General features: G+C 35.7%; 1 protein-coding gene across 3 annotated transcripts in view; it reads left to right on the forward strand.

Moving 5' to 3' along the window:
* NR2C1 (nuclear receptor subfamily 2 group C member 1) overlaps positions 1-20,310 on the forward strand; it is a 56,594-nt gene that overhangs the window by 15,370 nt on the left and 20,914 nt on the right. Inside the window, exons 2-5 of one of the 3 annotated variants that reach the window (XM_074902730.1) lie at positions 4,380-4,455; positions 9,298-9,405; positions 14,105-14,335; positions 17,760-17,841. In XM_074902730.1, the coding sequence (XP_074758831.1) occupies positions 4,402-4,455; positions 9,298-9,405; positions 14,105-14,335; positions 17,760-17,841 (475 nt within the window). In that variant the 5' untranslated portion in view covers positions 4,380-4,401. The remainder of the gene's footprint in view (positions 1-4,379; positions 4,456-9,297; positions 9,406-14,104; positions 14,336-17,759; positions 17,842-20,310) is intronic. The other 2 variants (XM_074902731.1, XM_074902733.1) reach the window with 2 other exon arrangements.

Below are 20,310 nucleotides of genomic sequence, written 5' to 3' on the forward strand. Positions count from 1 at the left end.
TCTGACAGGTGAAGGGTAGGAGCATCACTTGTTTAGGGAATATTAATCCAGTCAGACTTTCACAGTCTGTTGTAATTTCATTAGTTTTTTGTTTCTGATCATCACCTTTAAAGAAGTTTGATTATAAACAATTTGTCAAAAGATTTGCTTACCACTGTTCTTTTGGTTTTCTTTAATTTTGCTTATTTTTGGGGTATTTATACTGTATTCAAACAGATGAGTACATCTTGGAGGTTGTGGTTGAGTAACTCTATTCTGTTCCAAATTCCTTCCTACTTTTTTCTCATCTGTAATTTAAGATTCCTGCAAAAATAATAGCAAAAATAATACATCATCAAGACAGGGAATCTCTTTCAGAGAACCTTTTCCACTGCTCTTAAGAGTAAAACAGGGTATACTTACATTGCTCCTAACAGCAAGAATAAAGGAGGCCTATGGCCATTTCTGGATTTGAGGGAGCTGAGTGTTTTCAGTATTTTACTAGCTCTGTTTTATAGCACTGAATTAATAATCCTCTGAATTAATAATGTAAAAATACCTGTTCTCTCATAGCCATTCATTGTGCTCACAAGAGAGAGATGTTGTTACAGACAGGTGTTAACACCATAACCTGTACAAACTCTCTCCATGCTATTGGTGAGGATTCGGCAGTATGGCAAAGAACACAAAATCCAACATATCAAAGATGAAACGCTATTTAGTTCTGTGTTGGGACTTGAAAAGGTCAGTCAATATCTGTTAACTGGAGGACTAAAATCTAGTAAGAGGTTGAAATGTCTATACTGAAGAGTATTTCTACGAGAAAATGTGAGGGTTAGCTCTAAATAAGCTCATATGTGTGAAACATGACTGCACGTATTTCCTTGCATTGTTTTTAAAAGTAGCTTTGACTATTAAGGTTCTCATAATTCGAAAATAACACCCTCCCTAGAAATAAGGGGTGAGAAAAGAAGATAGATTTCTGTCAATCTCCTAATTGTACAGTACTTTAGCTTATGGACCAAAAGTCTCAGCTAGGCCACTTCACCATCAGAAGTGTTGCCTGTTTTGTCCTGTGGCCTTTTTTCATCCTCTGTTTATTGTTTCTTCACCAGATTCATCTGTAAAATCCCATAATAAGTGTGTCTAATCTCCAAGGCTCATCTTGCAATAATTTATAGAGCTGTGGGAAAGTATGGGAGACTTCAGATGGCTTAAGATGATGTAAACTTTTACTGCTGTTGAAAGGTGTGATTTACAGTTCCCCTCCATCACTGGTACAGCAGCAGCATTTGCATGGTAATATAGCAAGTGCGAGTCATTCCTTGGGCTGAGAACTAACACGGACAAAAATAAAGCTTTGCTGCAGGCTGTGAAGTCACAGATGTACCAGCGCTGGCAGCAGGGAGAGATGTTGGAAACTCAGGCCAAGAGATAGACTAGGGCTAGCCCTTTTTGGTGACAGAATTGTTTTGAAAAAGGTAGTAAAGAGTCTGCAACATAAAAAGAAAATACCTTTCTTTGTTGTTAAGACTGTGGACAAAGTACTCATGGAAGCTTGGAGAAATCAGATCTCTCCATCTTTCATTTATGAGTTTGGCAAAAATACTAATGTGTTAATGTTTTTTTAATGCTAGTTTAATGTTAATTTCATGAAATTGTATGATAGAGAACATTAAAGAAAATATTTAATTATAATTTTGCAGTGTCACAGGTGTGATAGGTAAGAAGCTTTTTTTTTATTATTCATGTGTGAATCAGTTTCTGTAAAAGTTGTTTTCCAGATTTTGCCTTCTGTGCAAGTTCAGTATTTGACTGCAAGCTTTTACTAGATGAGCAATAAATTAAGCTTTTCTTTTCACTGTGCTGTATTGTTAATTTTCATGTGCTGCTGAGTTGGTGCAACACAGCTATAGCAGTAATAATTAGTATTCAGTATTCTTGTTGGAAGGCTGAAGCACTAAGAGTTTTAGAAAAGCATAAAATAAAGTAGCCATAGGCTCTGTTGGTAAATATGACTAAAATTGAGAAGGTTATAGCCATACTTTGTTATGGGAAGGATTATAGGTCTTGCTTTTCTGATGGAAAGATGGTATTGATGTAGTCTGGTTTCTTTGGGGAAAATAATGTAGAAAATGCTAGAGACAAGTGATTGCAGAATGGTAGATGTTACTGCTGTCTCAAAAGGCTAACACAGCAGAACATGTATTCTCCATAAAATTGGTTTAAACTGCTCAAAATAAGCTTTCTTTAAACTAGATACTTGTGAAGTAACACGTTAAAATTAGGTAATTGTTTACTGTGTCATTGGAAATATCTGCACAGTAGACTTATATGGAGGCAGTCAAAAGATTTTGCAAATGAAACCGTTTTCAAAATATTAGGGATTTTTTGTAATTGGAAGCAACTCTTGCTGTTCCTGTAGCTAAGTAGTGTAGTTTTGAGTTGTACAATATTCCACGGGGGAAGGGACATCAGGAGGTTCTCTAGTCCAAAACTCCACTCAAAGCAGGATCAGCTCTGAGATCAGACTAGAATTTCAGCATTTTACTTAGTTTACTCTTTATTTTTTTGCAAATTACCATGCTATGGACAATATTTCTGGTACGTCAAATTGTCATGAAGCACTAAGATCTTCCTCTGAAATAACTCTTTGCAAAAAGTACATCTCTCTTACCCAGAAGTGTCTGTCTTACTAAATAGTTCACTGGTTTGCTTTTAAGATGTTAAGGTTTTCTTTGTAGCGCGCTTTTTTTTTTTTTTTTTAATGAAGTAGTACTAATTTCTGGCACTGTGTGTGTAAACAGTGCAGTATTTTGTTGCTAGCAAGTATTTTATTTAAAAGAAGAAAACATCTGATAGAATACATTGGCTGACTTGAAAGTGCTCTTTGAATAGTGATTGTGCTGCAGCTCACTGCCCGAAGAAGTGGGTTAATAGATGGCTCCTGCAGGGGTGCTGACCTTTATTGGATCTTCTAAGGAGATAATGCTTTTCAACATAAGCTTCAGTCTCATGTTTTATGCATATGCCTGTCATCTTTTGTCTTAATTTAACTAACAATGCAGCATGCTGGTGGGTGATTTAGAATGGTCTACATTTCCCAAATATTTCTGTAGTCTTCCCTTCCACACATCGATCAGGGTTTAACATACTGCTCTGCATACTTCCAAGGCCTGGAGTTCTTGCCCTAGTCAAAAGAGGAGCTCTCTTTGCAGTTATAAGAGCAGAATGAGCTTCAAAATGAGTTAACATTTTTATTTGTATAGTTGATTAGGAAAGTTTAGAGAGAACTGGGGTAGGAAATAATTTGTATGAGTTCTAGCAAAGTTAGAGTGAAAACGTACTAGCTGTATATACTGTTTTTCTACATATGTAACTACTTTCATTACTATTTTAACTTTTTGTATGCTTACACAGCAACATTTCTGCTTATTAAATAAATAAATAAATCTTCTGTACTGTGTAAAAAATCCTTTATGCTGACACTTTATTTTTATGTTAATCCAGGAATATGTGTGTTGGTATTAAACATCTTTATAACTTTGTCTGCAGTGAGGAGGCTCTATAACCTGAGTACATTGTATATTTGAAACAAAGCATATTTAGTACATAGGCAAATCCTTTAGTGTAAGAGTACTGTCTTTGTTCATATAAGAAGTATGCATTACAGTTTTTTTAAATACAGCTTTTGTCAGGAAAATTAAGTGTTTATGGTGCTTCATAGTTTGTGTATGTTCCTTTTAAGTACTGTCTGGTGAATATTTGTAAATCAATACCCAGACAAACAAGGCATACATCTGAATACTTTATACTGTATATTTATATTAATGTAGTAGTGTCTCTTGAATCCTACAAAATTATTCTTATGCAGATTTGGACTTCTTATGCTGTAACTATAGCATTGATAACAAAACAGCATCTTTTTTTAGACATGTCTATTTTCTGCCTCCCAAGTAGTTTCTCCTATTAATTACAAAATTGACCTTCAAGCACTCCTATTAATACTAAAAATCAGTATGAGCTCAGAAGTTGGATTTCACTCCCTTGTTTTACATTAACAAAACTGGCTCTGTTCCAGTTTTTAAGATGTAAATTATGTCCCTGCTGATGTCATGGTCAGTAATACTCTTCTCACAGGAAGTTTATTATTTTGTTGCTCTTTGGGAAGTCAGTGGAGAAAAATAGAAAGTCTCCATGTGTGTTATTTGAGTAAAAGGATACAGAATTTTACAAGTAGAAAACAAATTCTTACCTTTATAGTATAATCAAACTTTAAATTCTGCAGGGGTGACACCTTCAGACAACCATGAACATACTTATGTAAACGCTGTTTTCCCTAAGATATTTTTACTTTTGAGGCTATAGATGTTAAGCATCTTCTTTCCTTTCTTTGACAGGAAATTCTGGTGATTAAAGATCATGGCAACCATAGAGGAACTGGCCCATCAAATTATTGAACAGCAAGTGGGAGAGGTATATAAATTTTGAGTCCTATTTAAGAGACACTGAATAATAAAATGTACAGACTGATATGTAAAAACCAAAATCATAAGAGAAAATAATTTTTAGCACACCCAAAGATTCCAGAGACTCTCCTCTCTCATGGAAGACTAGAAGAACTTTTTATGTCAGTTTTAAAGTTATGCTGCAGTCTTTTTTGTCAAAGTTTGCCCCACAGAGTTACAGAATCAACTAGGTTGGAAAGGACCTTGAAGATCATCTAGTCCAACCATTAACCTGACATTGACAGTTCCCAACTACACCAGATCCCTCAGCGCTATGTCAACCCGACTCTTAAACACCTCCAGGGATGGGGACTCCACCACCTCCCTGGGCGGCCCATTCCAACACCTAACAACCCGTTCTGGAAAGAAATACTTCCTGACATCTAGTCTAAGTCTTCCCTGGCACAACTTGAGGCCATTACCTCTTGTTCTATCGCTTATTACTTGATTAAAGAGAAATGAAGCTAAGGAAAATCTAGCAGTGTTTCCAGTAAGTGACTAGCTGTGCAGGTCTGCTTTTTGGACCAGTAGTGGTCTTCAGAGAGCTATCTGGTTGTGTAATTGCTTTGCTAACTTTCAGTTACAATATTTACAACGAGAGTTGTCAATACATAACTTTTACTTTGCAATTAAGCAATTGCTTCAGTTGTCATTTTTGTTTTAGCTAGTAAAGGTTTGCCATGCTCTTCACTGTAAAATATTTGTTGGTGTTTGGTGTAAGTCAAAAGGAGGACTGAACTCTTGTTTCTGCTAACTTCTGGTTTTCATTTTCTGTAAACTGTGTGCAGAATCTGTGTACAGGAGCCAGAGAACTTCCATAGTTTGGGAGTGTGGATAATACAGACTTGTCTAGAAAGTTTAATCATAGCATAGTCTATTTAAAAATAGCACCGCTTTAATTTAGATAAAAGCAGTAACTTATCTTAAATAAATGGTATTTTTTAACTTGCAGTGTGCAATCTTGGTATCTTGTCTAGATATAGACTTACTTTTCAAGTTTTGATTTCAAATAGAAAGGCTGGAGGTGGGGGGGATGCTTAATTTTATTCTGTATAAATTCTTACAGCTTTTATTGTAACATCTGAGTGTTGCTAATGCTATCTCAAAGGACATAAGTGATGTTATGTGATATATGGTGTTTTCTTCCTCTCGCTTCTCTTTATCAGTGAGAATGGTATGTGTAGTGTAGCTTTGTTTTGGTAGTATAATTCCTTGTGAAGGTCTAAATAGGGCTGTATTTCCTGTTTAATTATTTTTTTTCTAAAGTACAGGCTAGTCAAAGCTAGCTGAAGTGTACATTCCACTTGGAAAAGAGGATGGTGTGATGATGGTGTTTAGCCTCTGTGAGGGGTTGTTTCTCACTTTCATAATATGATTCCATGGTCACTGAGCTGACTTAGTATGTCAGTGCCATGGGAGAGGGAAGGTCCTTTTTCTGTTTCTTACCTTATTTAATTTCCACACTAACAGCAAGCTAACCTAGTCAAAACAAGTGGAAGATTTTCTGCTGGGTTAGTGCATTGAGTAGGGTCTGTGAAGACCAATGAGTAGCAGAGCCAGTGTAAAGGAGATGGCTGGTATCCAAAGGAAGGCAGGGAAGAAGATGGAGGGAGTGAAGGTGCAACACTGCAGAGTAGCTGTTAACTGTTTCCTGTTCATGGTGAAAGTGCAGCCTTACAGTTTTCATGGATATCATTCCGTCAGCAGTGTAGATTTGTCCTTTATCAAGGTTTTACTGAGCCTGAGACTGTCACGTCTTATTTGGCAGCAGTGTGACTTAAGCATTCCCCAGTCTTCAGCCACTTATTCTCGTGCTATGCTAGTCTTGCTCTTGTAAGCTCTGTGTGTTACTGTGTGGTGGACAAAACTGGGACAAAAAAATTACAGGATAATGGAGGAAGGTCTTCTCCCTCCCAGATGTTGTCAGTTCCCTTCTCTGGTACAAGGTGCAGCCCAACCTGGTACATGATTAGAAGGACTGAAAATCATAACCCAGGGCAGTGCAAGGTGGGACTCTGTAAGCCAAAATTAAAAATTACTGTCAAAGATGCATGCCATGCATGAGTGCACAGCCTGAAAGGTGAAGTCAGCAAGGAGAATGGTCTTACAGGGGCCTTCATGTAATATTATAGCTTGCATTCCTACCTACTTGTGACCTACTGGCTCTAATTGCTTGGTGGTGTTCCTATTCAATGTAATCATTGAAAACCATAGTTTAAGGTCTATGAAACTTCAGTGGTATTTTTGTCAGCATTTGTAATTCTCTTGAATGTTGAAATAGTTTTAATTGAATTTATGAGAAAAATTTGCATAAGTAGAATGTGAAAGGAAAAAGAAAGTGTTCCCATTCTGAGAAGAATGGAAATTGCTCCTGTATCTCGTTGAAATAATGGTCAGAAGCATTCTGTGATACAGGTTTTGATTTATTTATAATCTTGTTCATGAAGCACTTTAAAAGACAAAATTATCGCAGACAATTTTATGATGATGTTTGCAAATGTGGTTTTGTTAACTTAGGGCTTTTTTGATAAAAGCAAAGGTTATTTTTTTAAAAAAATTATAGCCTTGTCTGTATGGAGCATAGCACAATGTTTATATTTTCTCAAATTCTGCCAACTGCTAATCATCTTTTGCTGAGTGTGAGGTAATGCATTTTTCTACATCAAGATCACATTCCTTGATTCATGTAGGGAAGTCATCTGTCAAGAGCCTGCCTCATTCTTCTTTCTTTAAGCTGTGGTTGGGTACACTGGGATATGGCGATTTCTTTCCGCAGTCCTGCCAGGTAACAGTAACAGAGGAAAGCGACGTTTTTGTTGAAACAGAGTCTGTCATACACAAAATACAATTTTTTACAAATACTGCAGCTATTCTTATCAGTACTTTTTTTTAACTGCAATAAAAAACTGTATTGTGTCTAGAAGTAAAACTGTCAAGCTGACATTTTGTGGGGTTGAAGAGCACTTTTACCTTGCACAATAAATAGACTGTGACATTTTAAGGGAGCAAGCATAAAGCAGTCCTGGAATATGTAGCTTATTTTGTAAAGCCAAAGTAAATTCACATAAAACTGCAATTGCCTGTAAATCACCACGTGTACATGTCATTTGAAAGGCTGACGCAGAATTTGAAACTGTAAATGTTGCTGTATAATAACTCTTCTTTGTCCTTTACTTAAGCAAAGAAGTGGATGAATTGTTTGAACATGGAAAATATTCATACTCATGAAAAATCGGGTATTTTTAGAAAGCAGTATTTGAAAACGGCTTGAGCAGTAGTGTGACAAGCATTTCTTTTGACGATGCTGGCAGTTTAAGTGTTCCCCCCAGCAGCTTAATCCCACTCTCATTTGTTCTGATGCCTCTGCTTCTGAGCATTGTGGAGATCTGGATTGAAGGTTTGGTCTATGCTAAGTATAGCCTTTGTTTGTCTGTCTGTTTGCTGGGCTGCTTTTTAACCTGCATCAGTGTCCTATTCCAGATCACTGAATGACTAACAAACCAGTTTTACCTTCCAAGCTGAAGAGATAGGAGCAAATATGTTATAAGAGCTGAGACTGGTACCAAAAATAATGCCTTTTCGGGTAAAATTTCAAAATCAGCTTAGTCTGATGGAAGCTTGTATTTCTGCTATAAGGGGAAGTCCCACCACTCCTTCCCCCTTTTCATACTTACCTCCAGATGCATGTTCTTGTCTCCTTTCTTCTGCTGGTACTAGGATTTACACGGTGGTGTGGTTGCAAAATCAGGAAGCTGATCCAGGAGGAATAAAAAAAGGTCTCAACTTGTTATGAAACAGTACCTTTACTGTGATATAGATACATATATTCTATATTGAGGGGGGGGGGGGGCAGGCGGGCAGGGGAGGCGGACAGTTGAAGAGGAGCATTTTTATAATGGTGTGAATACTGGGAATTAATAATACAGAATTTCAGGATGTTCCAGAGTTTTTGAACAGCAAAAAGTTTGGGATGTGACTTAGGAATTTAAGACAGAAATTTCAGTTTGTAGGTGTCTGTAAACTCTGTGAAGACAGACTTCGTTTGTACTACAAAAAGTCCGGCCTTCCTGATCAAGCCTCTGCAAATAGCAGCTGTACTTCTAATTTTTATTGGCAAATAATGTAATGAATCATACCTTCCACCATATTCCTTTGGCTATAGAATGTGAAGAATTTTTAAAATACTGATAATCATTAAAGCACTTCCACAAGTTGTGTCCGAGAGCATTCACACAGGGATTTAAATTTGTTTTGAGATACACTGCTTGGCAACTTCATGCATTTCATTAATTCTCTCTGAATTTTCTTGGTAGTTCTCCAGTATAGAATTCTGTTGTTCTGGTTTTGCTGCTTTAACAGAAAAACAGAACAGAAAAGGCCAACTGCTGTGTTTTCACTCCAGATATTCTTTTGTCACTTTAAGCCATTAAGGTAAAAATATTTTAGTGTAAATGTAGCACCGCTATGATGAAAGGTATTGTGTCTCATGAACATCAACAGATACTCAGTCTGGTTGACTTATATGGATTTGTCACCAGTGAATTGTTTTACTTGTTTCTGAATTGGAAGGTATTTCCAAATGGGTTTAAAACAGTGAAGCAAGCAATTTTGTAACTAGCAAAATTAATCCATTAAATTAGATGACAAGCATTAGCATTCTGTATGCAGTAAGAGTGTCAGACTTCCCATAGCCCTGTGCAGGGAAGTCAGAAATCGGTGACATCTTAAGGTTTCATCCATTAAACTAGTGTATCCATCCTTAAGGCAGTATATCAATTCTCAATCCATTACATTTGTTTCCTCTTTCTAGATTGCCCATTCCCAGGAAGCTGTTACACAGACACTAATGGATGGGACAGCACAACGAATACAGATTGTCCCTGCAGATTCAGGCCTCTCTTTACCACAACGTATACAGGTATGCTTCATTTGATATGTTTTAAAAACAAAGATGAACTATTTATTTCTGTCAGTTTTCACATATGGTTCTTTTTTATTTGCATCATATTATTTGCTTGAATGTAAATAATCAGCCCTGGGTGGCAGAGACCATTTCTATATAAATGGGAATAAATATCTTTCCAGTGTTTCCCTCTTTTTTTCTTTTTTTCTTTTTTTTCTCCTAAGAATTTTAAGATTACAAAAAACTATTAACTACTGAGCAGAAAAAGACTTTTCCCAATGTTGTAATGGTACTGCTCATTAGAAGCTGAGTAATTTTTAGATTTGGTAATTCAACTGAGTTGGAACATTTCTAGATTTTGGAGCAGGGAGGGAGGGAAATACTGGATTGTATTATTGATAGAAGTCATTAAAAAGGGCAAGGCAACCTAATGTCTGAGAATGATACTGGTTTTTTGTTGTCCCAACCAATGTTATATGTCCTGGTATGCTAATTCTTAGCCCGGCCAGATAATAATCTCCAATTCAAGTGAGGGTATGAAGTTCTTGCAATGTAGGTGGTTAAAGCAATATAGATATGTGTATATGGAGATTAGGAGTATTCGAGGAATGGAATTTTATATTTTATCCCTTAAAACTCAATGCAAATACTTTCAAACATTTTATTTTTAAATTTCATCCTAGAGAAAAATACCAACTGTAGAATAAATTTTTAAAATATTCTCAGATACATGTTGTTGCATACAAAACCACTCATTTAAGTGAGCCAGCTGCTAGTATAATCTTGGCCGCTTTTTCTTTAGCTGGCTTCACTCTTCAGTATTTTCCACTGTTTTTTCCTGTTTTGGTGCACTGCGTTCAAGCTTTCAACCATCCAAGGCTCTTCACAACTGCCCCCCATACATGATCTTGTGTTTTGATTTATCACCCTCCTATCTGTGCACTAGTCATGGTATCAGTCTTACCTATCCAGTAGATCTTTATTTTTTCAGCTGCATCTACTCCTTTTCTATGCTTTGTGTACAGCTGTACTTTTTATCAAGTAATTTATGTCAATCAGTTAACCATCTCTTTATCCTCTGCTTTCATTGTCAATACCCATATGATAGAATGTCCCTGTAGTGTGAAGCCATTTAATGTCATTTCATCATCAGTGTCTGAATGTGGGACAACGGCATACAAACCCATGAGCTTTTGTTGATGAACAGCAGGACAGTTCTGTTGGTTCAAAGCCAGTGGCAGACTTCGAACCTTGCTGCATCAGCTTTTTCTTGTGGGGGGAGAACTACTTGTGGTTAGGTGCTATAATTACTGCAAATATGATGAACATAGAAGAATTGTATTTCTAGGGACCAGGGACCTTTATATAGTTTTTCCTTGTCTTATGGAGCTGGAATGTCACTTGTTTCTAACCCAGCTACTTTGTGCCTTGTCTTTTTTCACCATACTCATTGATTCTTGCTTCAAAATGGATGGTGAGCACTTTGGGATGGTGGTTGTCTATTGATATGTATGAAACAACACTCAATCAAATGGCATCCTTCCTGCAACAGACATCTGCAAGCATGCCACCAGTATCAATGTTAATAAATTAGATATGAGGTAAAATTTAGTAATGAAAACTTTCCTCAACACAGCATTCACGTGAAGAGCAAAGAACTTTGTAGGAACAAATAAATCTCAGTGAAATGTTAAAAATAAATGTTAAATTGATTCATTTTTAGTTTATATTTTCAATCAATATTTTATTATTGTTAAATACACATAAATAATTATCTGAAGTCTTGAAATACAAAATCTTCAGTGAAATGTTCTTTAAAACATGTTTCATTAGTTACTCTTTTTAGGGAATGTTAATATTTTTCTAGGATAAAAGTTGAATGTCACATTTATTGTTAAACAGACATTTCTGTTCAAAACTGGCTTTGTTATAAGCAGGTGAATTAGTCCTCTGTGTTTAGACACTTTATTTTTCCTAAAATAGGAACACAGAATTAAGGTATTTAATTTATTGAAATTATGTTTAAATGGAAGTCAAAACTTGTTAACAGGCAAGGTTTAAAAGCAATAAAGGAAAATACTATCCTCCATTATCAACAGGGTCGTTAAATGAAATATATCAGGGAAGCATATTTTTTTAAGCAGACAATCCTGAATTAATATATTCCTCTTTTATAACATTACCACTTTAGTAATACTGATTTTCAGATTATTAAGAAACATAATGTGTTGTTACTGAGCCCTGATGGATTCCCTTGAGAAGATAAGTGATTTTCTTTTTTCCTCTGATTATTTTTTTCTCTTATCTCAACATTTAGGTACTGGAAGTTGTTATACTTTGGTGAACCGCTCCACTTTTCAGAGTCCCATTGCAAGTTAGGTGGAGTTTTTGCAGGTATATGGCCATAAGAGGTCAGCTACAGACAGACTGTGCTTAATTGTTTAAACTACTTTCTCTTATGCCTTTGTCAGCTGTCAAATGCTTGGCAGCTGCAGAAACCAGTTGTGCAGATTGCATAGCTTTGTACAGATATCAATGTAACACTGTACCTACTATATCATGTAGTGAAAACTACATGGGCATCCTCCTAGAATTGAAGAATTGGGATACTATTTTTTAAATAGGTGAATTGTGTGAAGTAGCAATGGTTCTTCCTACTGTCCTACCTTTTTAAAATTATGGAGCTGGACTACAATAGAAAAAATCATCATTTAGCATTTATATCCAAACCAGAATTTCAACTTCAGTTCAAATTTGTATCTTCACTGTTAGGGACATGCTGGGTTTTGAGTTAGTTTTATACTGTACTTTGTATAAACCTAACTGGATCAAGTGTATGCCTTTTTTTAGGTACACATAGTTACATTTTAAGTTTTGATGGGGAGGTAGATTCAGAGAAGAGTGTCTTTCAAGAGCAGATCTGGAAATTCATGAGATGACACAACATTCTGTGTTTGGCTTTTGTACGTGTGTGCATCCTGTTGAGGATAACATACATTGGATTTCTCCTAATCTCAGAAAAGTAGATGTGTTTGGAGAGAAGGGGAAGGGAACATCAGCTACTTTGAAAATAGCCAGAAATGACACAGGAGAAATAAAGATTGTAAATGAAGAATTCTGAATGGAAGGAGAAAGTTAAGCAAAGAAGGGAATTAAAAGGGCAAGGAAGTTTGCCTTCTAAAGAATATAGAACCAGCATAAAGGAATTGAAAGGAGAAATAAGGGACTGCTGTAGGCATTTGCGGTCCTGGACATGTGGATATCTGAGAAAAGTGAATGGAAAATCCTGTATCAATCATGTTGATAACTATGGGGGTTTCGCATTGTCTTCCCACCCTACACCCCAAATCTGATGATTTACATTCTTTTCTTCTATCTTTAGTGTCTGGAATTTTAGCATCTTACCTGGACTTCTTAAATAATCTTTTAATTGTGTTTTGCAGAGAAAAAAATTGAAATTTGATCTATTTAAATGTTAATAGCAAAAGACCACCTAAAGGAAACACATTCCTTTTGTATATTTTGAAACTTACAATTTCTGGATATTTGAAAGTGGCAGTATTGATTTATAACTGCTGAAATTAGATACTCAATAATTTATATCTCTCACTGCTTATCTTTTTAAAACAAGCTATACACGTTTTGTAACAAATATATTGAGCATTTAAAGTTGTGAAGGTGCAATTACAAAGTTGATAAAGACTTGTATGAAATTGTGCTTCATTCTGTTTCTTTGTGCTCTTGTTTTCCACATAGAAAATAAAATTATGGCTGCCCTAATTACATGAAACTAGTTATGATAAGGGTTAGACCATGAAATAAATAATTTCATCAGTAATAAGGACCATATAAATGTTAGGGGTAGATAGATGGACCTAAATGATTGGTCATATGTCTTTGTAGGATGATTCTCCTTAGTCTCCAGAATAAACCAGGCAGTTTTCCATATAGGCATTTTGATGAAGAAACGCAGGAAGTGACTAAAAGTGAGATAATGGAAGATATATGGAATCTTGATTATTTTCTCTGAGGATTATAATAGTATTAAAATAGAAAAAAGAGTCTGTAGGTCTGATCTTGATTGTGAAATGAAAATAAGTTTTTCCTTTACAAAAATTTTTAAAAAAATGTCAGGGAGAGAGATTCTGATTTGTTTATTTTATGTAGGAATATATAAGTAAAAAGAAAAAGCCCATTGAAAAAATGAAGCTTAAAATATATATAGAGAGATACAACAAGATCATTGCTTTTCTTGCTGTTTAATGCTTTTTCACTTGGAAGTCTACATCTGTGTTTTTAAGAATAAACAGCCAAACACAAGAGGTGCTAATCACTTCATATGGTATGCAGTTAATTCAAGAGTTAAGATTTCTTATAACCTGATGAGTCCCAGGGCTGAGCTACAGACATACCTCAAATTCTGGATGCTAGAACTGTCAATGGTTTCAGTAGTGTTGTAAAAGCATGGGCCAATTGTAAAACTTGAGTATGAACTCAGGTTTTGACTTCAAACACCCTCGATTGAAATGTGTTTCAAATATGGTGAAAATCCAAGGTTTTGCCTGAGTTTACTTAATTCTTGTGTGACAGAGGGGAAGACGATCCTGCTTCGCAGATGTCAAAGGCAAAATTCCCGTTTTCTTCAAGTGCCCAGATTGGGCCCCAAAGGTGAACTTTAAATTACCATAACAATTTGAGATAAATGTATTATTAGATTGTCACAGATCAGCAGACGGGCCAGAAGATTCAGATTGTTACAGCACTTGATCAGAGCTCAGCAGGCAAGCAGTTCATCTTAACAAATCATGATGGCTCTACCCCAAGCAAGGTCATCCTTGCCAGACAAGATTCCACTCCAGGAAAAGTTATCCTAGCAACTCCAGATGCTGCAGGTGTCAACCAACTGTTTTTTGCATCCCCTGATATATCTGCACAACACATCCAGGTAGATAATCCACTTTATTTCATAATTTTGGTTCAAATGGGATAAGAAGAGTTGTTTTATTTCCAAATATGTCTGTCTGGGTTCTCCTTTTTTGAGTAATTTTTTTTAAATGGTATACTTGTCCTTGCACTAGGACTCAGCATGGATACATAGAAATTATGAAGAAAGCTTTTTTTTTTTTTTTTTTTTTTTGGTAAATTTATTGCTTTTAAAATATATACCCTGGCTCATGACATTAGAAAGAATACTGTTATTTTTATTGTAATTTCCAGCTCCTGCCATACCAACAGTCCTTTATTTCTGCTTCATTGACTCTCCACCTGTTTTCACGTATTTTTGAAAAACATGCTCTCTTCTCCATTGTCTTTATCGCTTAACATTTCCTTCTGCTTGTTTTCCTTTTTGTACGCTGTTGTAACTACTGTTCAGCTGTGTGAACTGTACTCCAAGGTAGTTTCTCAGAGAGACTGTTTAGGATAGAAGTCCATTATTCAGTGGAGATGGGGAAATAACAGTAAAGATTTTGGATTTACTAATGCAAGATTGTAACTAGTCAGGGTTTTGTCTCCCTAAACTGGTCCCCAGTGCACCTTACTCTCAGGCACATTGTATGTGCCACTTCCTTAGTTCACACCCTCCAACTTTGAAGCTTTCTGCCACATATCCTCACCTGGCAAGAATGGAATGGCACTGATGTGAAGAACATGCACAGAAGACTTGGGAGATGTAAGCTCCTTCAGCATGAAGTAGGAGATTAGTGCACTTCAGCTAAAGTGTAGTTATTGGATATTGTTTACCCATGTACATTTATGCTGCTGTTAAAGTACATCAGTGTGGTAGGCCAGCACATTAGGATAGCTACAGTCTATTTAGTCTAATATCTTACACTTAAACGATGACCAGCAACAGTTGCTTAAGGAAAAATATTAAAAACTGGACAAGTAAATAATGATTCTTATGAGAATATCATATTCTCAGTATTATATTATATTCTCAATATATCAGTATTCTCATATCCTTTCACTTCCATTAGGAGATGACTTAGAGCAACCTCCTGATTTGGAGATTGTAGTAAGACAATCATATCTGATAGCTGCCGTTGAAGTTTAATAACGTTTTTTCTTGTTTATATAGACCATATATGCTTTGGTCTGTATAATATCCTATAGTATAACTGTATGTTGTGCAAAGAATACTTTAGTTTATTTGATCTTCTGAGAGAAGTATTTAATTAGGTGTCTCTTGTACTATAAGAAACAGCTACAAAGGATCCTAATGTTTTTATAAATCATTATTATATCCTCTTTCCATGTAATGTCTTTTCAGCTGAAACTCCTGATAGTTTTAGTTTGTGCTCTGCTGGGAGCCAAACCACTACTCCGACTCACTACTCAGATGTTGTGTAAGCTTGAAGCATATCTCTGTATTACACATTTTTTTTGAAACTCACAAGTCTTTGCAAATGGACATCCAGGGTCCTTGCTCCAGAAAATTTGATTGCTATGAATAGGGGAGCCATAACAAAAGCCAATCCTATTGAGAGGCATTTAAGCATGTTTAGTGGTGTTATACACTATGTATTTTAGGTAAACTTCAACAAAAGTAGAAACTAGTGGGATATGATTGGAAGTAATCCATATAAAAAATTATTTTCAAAGACATGAGATGAGAGCTGTGACACACTGTTTTAAAAGGCAAAATTCAGGAATATAGGAAGTCTGAACAAAACATTGAAAGCTCTAGTTCTGATTGTCACAGTTCAGGCAAAATAGATTAGTCTGAGAGGCAACAGAGTATTCTGTCACTTCAGTTAGATTGTTCTATTGTCAGCTAATATGTATGATTGGAGATTTCTTTTTTCCACTTAAATCTCATGAAATACAGAGTACCATTCATTTATTGTTCAACTGCATCCTTTTTGGGATCTTTCATATTTTCTCCCCTAAATGATCTTTTCATCTGCAATGTCACTTTTTTTGTTCTTCTGTAGCCTCCACTTGAAATGCCCATTCATTTACTCTACAAAAAACCCTCTCTTTTATTGCATCTTATCTTTACATTGACTCATTTGGCAAAGCCCTTTCTCCCATCATCTATTTTACCTTCAGTGGCTCTTCTTCATCTTAATAATAAATTTTTATTCCTCATGTTCAAGGTCAGTCCTCAGAGTCTGGGATTTTTATCTCTTCATGGGCCCAATTCTTAGTCCTTCCTTATGTGGAACTTCCCATTTCAGTTTCATTATGGAAGGACTTAGAAATTGTTTATATATATTTTATATAATATCATGAAAATACATAATGTTAATAATGGAAATTAGGAAGGAATGAAAGGTTAATATTCTTCTAACTCATCAATATGATTTTTTATTAAAAGAAAATAGATGAATCTCTGAGACAGTATTGTTAACAAAGGCTAACGAGAAAGAAGTATTCTTGCTAAACATGCCCATATATATCGTCTATACTATCTTCTGAACCTTCTAAAAAAAGTGATTTCTTAATTTTCTCTATAGAAGATAGGGTACTTTTGGTAAGTTCTCTTTTTATCAGAGGTCCTGTTTTGAATATGCGAAGCAAGAATGAGTCTGACTTCCCATTAAGACACAGTAAAAGTTAGAAACTCTTTAAAACTTCTAAAGTATAATCTTTTTAATGGGAAGAATTTTTTTCTTTTCTGCCTTACATAATTTTCAAGCTTGGTTGTTACTTGTGATGTGTGTGTTCTTTTTTTAAATTGTTTTTTTGCTGTGCTTTATTTATGGCACAGTGAGATAGTTTTTAAAGATCAAATGAAAGGCTATAGTGCCTACCCTATAGTGCTGGGGTTCTAGTATTATGTGCTTAATGAAGCTTTACAGCTTTCAGAGGTTAATGAGATGAGACAAGAATACTGTGATAATGACGAAGTGTTACTGAAAGACAAACTATATACCACTTGATAATTAATGGTAGTGTCCAGAATACATTTTCTGTTGATCCACCATTTATGTGTATCGTTTAAAAAAGGAGTTAATAAACCTGAATATAGATGTAGTAGCCTTTACAAGGGATTTTTCTGTTCCATCTGTTTAATGCTCCAGTCTCTTTGGTAATATGAACAAGTCATTAGGATATAAATACAAAATTGAACAAAAGGTAAGAGTATGCAAATGCTGAATATTTTTTAAAACAGCAGTCTGTTCAATGAAATGTTGAGTTCTTTTCAGAAGTATTGCAAGTAAAACATTTGTTCCATCTTGCCAAGGAACACACTGGCATGGCAGGTAGCTCCTTTCTGTCTATGAAGACTGTAATTTTTAGTCAAGAAAACCTTATACTTTGTAGAATGGGTCCCGTATCTTAGAGAAAAAACACAGGCATGAGATACATTTTAATCTTTCTTGATGGTAAGAAAAATTAAATTCTTTCACACTTTTTTCCAGATTTTAACAGACAACTCCTCCAGTGAACAGGGCCTAAATAAAGTGTTTGATCTGTGTGTTGTATGTGGAGACAAGGCATCAGGTATTTATTTTTTCTTTCTTCTTTTTTTCTTTTAAGTGGTGCAATTTCATAAAAGCAGTTTAAAATTCTTCTGAAGCTATATAACAGTTCGCATGCATATATGTATCTTTATATATACTCATGCACAAACAGAAAGGATACACTACTCCTTAAGTGGAGAATAACACTAAATGGTATTCTGGTATTCATGGTTGGGATTGATTGTTTTGCATCATAAAATTAATGTTTTCTACCACATAATTTTTGCCTTTTTTTCTTAGACTGATGCATTGAAATGTTGGGGTTTCAACCCCAAGCCCCAAATTAAGGTTGACATATGGGTGATTCCCACAACCCTTCACAAAGGGGGGGTGAGTTTGCCTTTAGGCTTCCCTACAGGGTGGTGCCGGCCTTGCAGGGAGAGCCATTGGGTAAAGGAGCCCCAGGTGTCTGCATTGAGTAAACAAAGGTCAGTGTCCCACTGAGGGATAAAAGCTGGGACCACTTGCAGGCAGGGGCAGTGTCTGTCTGTGAGGTGGATGCCCTGTGCAGAGTTCCCTGTTGGGGAAGGGCCTCCTGCCTCCCTGGGACTGGGCTCCAGTCAGGTCTGGCTTTTGTAAACGTGGGCTGTGTAGAGATTCAGTATGTGGCTTCCTTGGTCTTATGTGTTTGGCTTGTTGACTCGGTTGTCTCCTGTCCCTTCTATGGGAGACTGCATGTCACCATTTATTCCACCCATTGTTGGTTGTGTGGTGTCATTGTTGGGGTTATTGGGATTGATGTCAATTATGTATAATCTGACTGACTTGTTTGTACCTCTACCGCTCACCCATGTACTGACCCTTTTGTATCAAATACAATTTGGTTATTGGTTTATCTTTATACTGGTTGTGTCCTTTATGCTAGGCCTGATAATTGGCAAAACACGCATTTTATTTGTTGTCATAAAAATTTGGCCGATAAAATTACTTAAGCAACAGTGTTGTGAGTTTTTTCTTCCTTAAAATAAGGTCATGTGGTAAACTTTGTTATGGTTGACAGGTTCTCTTAAAATATGAGAAATATGTTCATTATTTTAAGTATGAAACCAGTAGACAAGGAATACTTTGCAAGTATATGAGAAAAATGCTAATACAAGATTTATGCAGAACAGTTTGGTATTTGAAGAACACTATTAAAATTGCAAAAATGCCTTATAATTCTAGTAAAAAATAAACTCAAAAATGGTATATTAATATATTGCTAAGTTAAGAAAAGAACAATGTTTCACGCACTAAATTTTTTGTAATGATATTAAGAGACCAGGAAGAAATGTAATGGGAGCAGTGCACTGGAGAACTTTGTCTTGCACGTTTCCTTTGTATGTGTGCCTGCCATCAGGTGTTCCAGATCTGCCAGAGTTGGAATTATTTCTTTATTTGATTTTTAATTTTAATTTAATTTTATTTTTATTTATTTAAAATTGTAGTATATTTTATTTATTTAAAAAATAAAGAGGAGAGAGAACTACAAGGGCTGTTCCTCATCGTGGTTTAGCTGAAAGCTTCTTTTTTCTTTGCACGTTCTTTGTTACAGAAGATAATGGAACATAAGAGAGATGAGACATTTAACTTTACTCTTTACTTAGCTAAAATTAGTCTAAGTAACGAAATGATTGCTCCATTAGAAGATTTTTATGGTTTGTTGGTGAAGTCTCTATGATAGACCTCCAGTAATATCAAAATACAACAGCTGCAGTTAAATGCTCCTTTTGGAAAGTAATGGGAATAAAGTGTATAAAAATGGGGGGCTAGGAGGAAAAAGTAGTTAATGTTAGGATGTCATCATGAAAAGTAGTAAGATGGGGAGCAAGCTTCCTAGAAAACAAAACTAACTAGAAGTTTTCTACTGCAGCAAAATTTAGCATTAAAAATATAGTTCCTAGAGCTCTAAATACATGTCAGACCTCACACATCTCAAAGGAAATTTCTTTCAAACATAAGGCAAAGATCTGGTTCGTCTGCTCCAATTGGCAAGACTCCTCTGGCTCCGGAGGGCTGGAGCATACCTTAAGAGGCTTTAGATCCTGGGAGCTATTCCTCTTGTCCTGGCCCGGAGATGTCCAGCAGTGGTAGTGAATTTGGAGAGAGTGCTACATTTCCCCAAGCAGCTGCAGGTTCTGGGGAGCATCCTGTATGACAAGCAGTGTCATGCAAACTGCTTTGCAGACCCCTCCAATCTGGAGTCCAAGAAGCTACATTAAAGAGCAGGTGAAGAATCAGCCCCTTCGCTTTGCAGGATGTGTATTACGTATTCATAATCCAGCTGCTGTTAAAATGTTTCACTTGGTAATAATCTTTTAACATACATGATGCTTTATAAATTTCACATTTTAAAATCAATCAGAATTTCTAGAAACTTCAGGCAGATGAGATTGATGTATCTAAAAAAAAATTTGTGACAAGTGAGGAAAGAATCTAAAAATGTATTTTCTCTTAAATTAGTTCATAT

This window comes from Athene noctua, chromosome 3 (assembly GCF_965140245.1).
Source record: "Athene noctua chromosome 3, bAthNoc1.hap1.1, whole genome shotgun sequence".
NCBI lineage: Eukaryota > Metazoa > Chordata > Aves > Strigiformes > Strigidae > Athene > Athene noctua.